General features: G+C 27.4%; 1 protein-coding gene across 1 annotated transcript in view; it reads right to left on the bottom strand.

Moving 5' to 3' along the window:
• Positions 1 to 376: 376 nt before the first annotated feature.
• Positions 377 to 4157, bottom strand: part of LOC111689846 (neuropeptides capa receptor) — a 97974-nt gene continuing 94193 nt past the window's right edge. Inside the window, exon 11 of the mRNA XM_046952469.1 lies at positions 377 to 1787. Coding sequence (XP_046808425.1) covers positions 1632 to 1787 — 156 coding nt within the window. The 3' untranslated portion in view covers positions 377 to 1631. The remainder of the gene's footprint in view (positions 1788 to 4157) is intronic.

Genomic DNA, 4157 nt, shown 5'->3' on the forward strand with positions numbered 1-4157 from the left:
AAATATTGTGTATAACACTATTTGCTGTAAGAAATTTTATTTATAACACAATATATTAATAATTTTGTGTAACACAAAATTCTATAAAAATTGTCTTTGTAAGACAATTTTCTAAATAAAAGTTTTACATAGAAAAAACATTGATAAAGCTTTTTTTTCTTTATAATACAATATCTAAATGATGTATAATACAAATTTCTATATAAAATTGTCTTTATAACACAATTTTCTAAACAAAATCTTTCGTATTACACTATTTTCAATAGAACATTTTGTGTATAACTCAAATTTTAATAGAAAATTGTTTTTATAATACAATTTCTATTAAAAATGACTTTACAACACAATTTTCAAAACAAAATTGTTATAGAACACTTTGAGTATAACACTAATTTTAATAGAAAATTGTTTGTATAACACTTTTTCTATAGAAAATTTTATGTATAACAATTATAAGTTGTATTATAAAATTTTAAGTTGTATTTGTACTGATGTTTATAACATCCAAAAATATTGGTCCTTGATCCACCTTAAAGTATAACAATCAGCTAAGAACCACTTAAGCCGATTGGCCTATTGTGACTTGTCCGTCTATCCATCCGTCACTCTGTGTGTCCATGTAAAGCTTGTGCGCAAGCTACAAGTTGCACATAGTCTTCCTTTGATCCTAGGACGAATGCTTTTGAAAATGGTTGAAATCCATTATTTCGCCTAGCCTCTGAATCAGGCCTTTATGCTCATATAATGTTCCATTATGTCAAGACAAATTGGCAAAAACTTAGTTTTATAAAAATATAAATAAAACTACCGATTTTTCTAATGAACAGGTCTCATTTTCAATTCACTTACAAACACTAATAAAACGATTAAAATCTACATAAATACTTTTGAAGTAGACGTTAGTTCCTCTAACAAAATTTATAACAATAGTCCCATATTTACTCCTACGACCCTATGAGTCCTCTTTTAAGAAAATCTATTTTATTATCAGCAATAAGGAAAAAATTCCGGAATTAAATTTAATGGACGGTCATGCTCGACTGTACATTCATACTTGTTTATAAAAAGTTTTGTGTCTAACAAAATTTCTTAATAGACGCTGACCTTAGGGTATACACAAAAAAATGGAACCAGCCGAATATTTCAAAATTCCTTTACCAACCTTCTGTTAGAGAAAACTAAAAATCTCAATTAGTTTTTACAAAAATATCTTACTTACATACTAAATAAAAAGCTAGTAGCATTATTTAATAAATCTTAAAAATTATATTATAAAATATATTTATAAACAGACTTTATCTTTGTTGTATCTTTATTTTTTGTTTAAATTACTAAGGGGAAGAGACATAACTTTGTTTTTCGTTTTTTTTTTTTTCGCCGAAATAATAATAAAAATAATAATTTTTCATAAACTTGAAGATTCTCTTTTTTGTTTTAGAAAATAATAAGAACAAAAGCAAAATTTTACCTTAAAAATTAAAGTCTTTTTATTTGTCTTTTAAGATGTTTTTTCTTTTGGTTGTTTGGTTGTTTATTTGTTCGTTGTTTAGATTTTTTCTTTCACCATCTTAAATGAGTCTCTTAAGCAACACAACTTATGCTTTTTTAGCCTCTTCCTCCTCGTCGTTAGCCTAAATATAAGTTTCATCATTCTTTTTATTTAATAAAGTTTCTTGGGCATCATTTTCGGTAAAAACTTTTGTGCGACCATTAACACCATTATTATCGACACAAACCACTATGGCATTGGTACCGGTTGAATCTGTTGAATGATTTTCCGGTATGTCCTGCGAAGAAAGAAAGTTAAAAGAAAAAAAATCATATTGAAATACTAACAAATTTCATAAAATGTAATAAGAAAACAATTTAGAAAAGCTGTATACGAAAAAATATCGAATAATAATAATATAAATAATACTCATTCAAACCTTAACACATTTGAGAAAAACAAATGGTCGTTTCTTATGCACGTTCCATTTAAATATGATAAATGTATTTGATATGTAATCAAAATCTATTTATGATTTGTTCCTAATAATACTCCATTATACTAAATACATATACATAGTTACATACACATGTAATTTTTTGTATATGGTTTGAGAGCAAAAGTCCTTGGAGATGTTAATATTACGAAAAATGTTAGCTGATGGTTTTTTAAAGCTTTTTGCAACATCATGTGTTTTAGGCAACCTTTTTATAATTTTTTATTCATTTAAGTGAATATAAGTTTATTGGCGAAGAAAAATTATTAAAATATGATATTGAACAGATTTATCAAATTCCATTTGAAATTTTCAATAATCACTATATACTTTAGTTCTAGTTAAGTTCTTTTTCAAATCTAGTTCAGTTCTAGTTCAGTTCCACTTCAGTTCTAGTTCAGTTTAAGTTCAGTTCTAGTTCAGTTCTAGTTCAGTTTAAGTTCTGTTCTAGTTCAGTTCTAGTTCAGTACTAGTTCAGTTCTAGTTCAGTTCTAGTTCAGTTCTAGTTCAGTTCTAGTTCAGTTCTAGTTCAGTTCTAGTTCAGTTCTAGTTCAGTTCTAGTTCAGTTCTAGTTCAGTTCTAGTTCAGTTCTAGTTCAGTTCTAGTTCAGTTCTAGTTCAGTTCTAGTTCAGTTCTAGTTCAGTTCTAGTTCAGTTCTAGTTCAGTTCTAGTTTAGTTCTAGTTCAGTTCTCGTGCATTTCCAGGTCAAGTATATACATATGCCATCAGTTTCTCGTTCTTAAAATTTTACTCTACTTTGTCATAAATTCACAAATTTACCAATTACTTACGACAATAAAACACATAAAAATAGCCATATTTTTATAAATTAATTTTCATACCAACATACCAAATATATGTAAGAAACACAATTCATCAAAGGATCTATCAATCTCAATAAAGATAAACTTCCCACGCAGAATTTATACTAATATTTCAAGTCTCCAGAAAAGTTTTAAAAATATGGAAGAAATTTTACCATCACCAAAATCACATTGATAACTGATAAAACATTCAAAAAGTTTTCTTTCTAATCACTAAAAACGGTAAAGAATTCTTCCTCTAACAGTTTGTGTGGGTTTGCCAACACGAACTTTGCACCATATTTAGTGGATTTTTATCTTTGTTTTGCTATACGATTTGAAATGATGATAAAATAAAGAAAACCAAAACTAAAGAAAACCTTACAAAACTTTGTCTTTGATATTTGGTTAAAAATACATTTAAAGATAATCTGACAAAGAGATATTTGTTATTGTAACAACTCGTTACAAAATGTTGATGGCATTTGTAGTTTCTATTTCGGGAACATGAAGGAATTTATTACTTCTATAATAGATATGAGTGAAAAAATTGATATTTAGTGTGCAAAATAGCAAAATTTTACGACCACATAGTGTTTGTTCCATTTTAATAAGATTCACAGTTTCAGTTTACTAAATTTGTAATGGTTGGTAATAAAAGGAAGTATTGTTATAAATATATCTATTATCTTAGATTTTTATGCTCGGAAATGTACTCCGCAATGAATGACAAAATGAAGCAAATTAATTTATTTTAAGAAAATGCTAAAGGAGTCTGTGTTAGATTACTTTGTATTGAATTGAATTCATAATGTTTCTTTATCTATATAAAGATGATGCTGGTAAAAAATTACGAAGATTAGTATTAAAGTACTTTCAATTTTAAATTTATGGATTTGTATCTTGTTACAATTTAAATGAAGATTGTTTACTTTTCCATAGTTTTAGGAATTGCTATAGCCATTAGTTAAGCTCTATACATATGTAAGTCTTAGTAGTAAGGAGCTAGAAGATTATCATCCAATCACATGCCAAATCAATTGGTTAAGTATTTTGGAGTATGCAACCTATGTTGTATGTTAAATGTGATAACTAAGTTAAGGTCTCTAGCGTATAGAATATATCATGTGCCCGATGACATATGTTATATATGATGATGGTGTAGTTCTTGCTCTAATTAAGTTTTGGTTCAAGTTAAGTTCAAGTTCATGTCAAGTTCAGTTCTAGTTCAGTTCTAGTTCAGATCAAGTTCAGTTCAAGGTCAGTTTTAGTTCAGTTCTAGTTCTAGTTCAGTTCTAGTTTAGTTCTAGTTCAGTTCTAGTTCAGTTCTAGTTCAGTTCTAGTTCAGTTCTAGTTCAGTTCTAGTTCA

The sequence above is a fragment of the Lucilia cuprina genome, chromosome 5 (genome assembly GCF_022045245.1).
Source record: "Lucilia cuprina isolate Lc7/37 chromosome 5, ASM2204524v1, whole genome shotgun sequence".
Classification (NCBI taxonomy): Eukaryota; Metazoa; Arthropoda; class Insecta; order Diptera; family Calliphoridae; genus Lucilia; species Lucilia cuprina.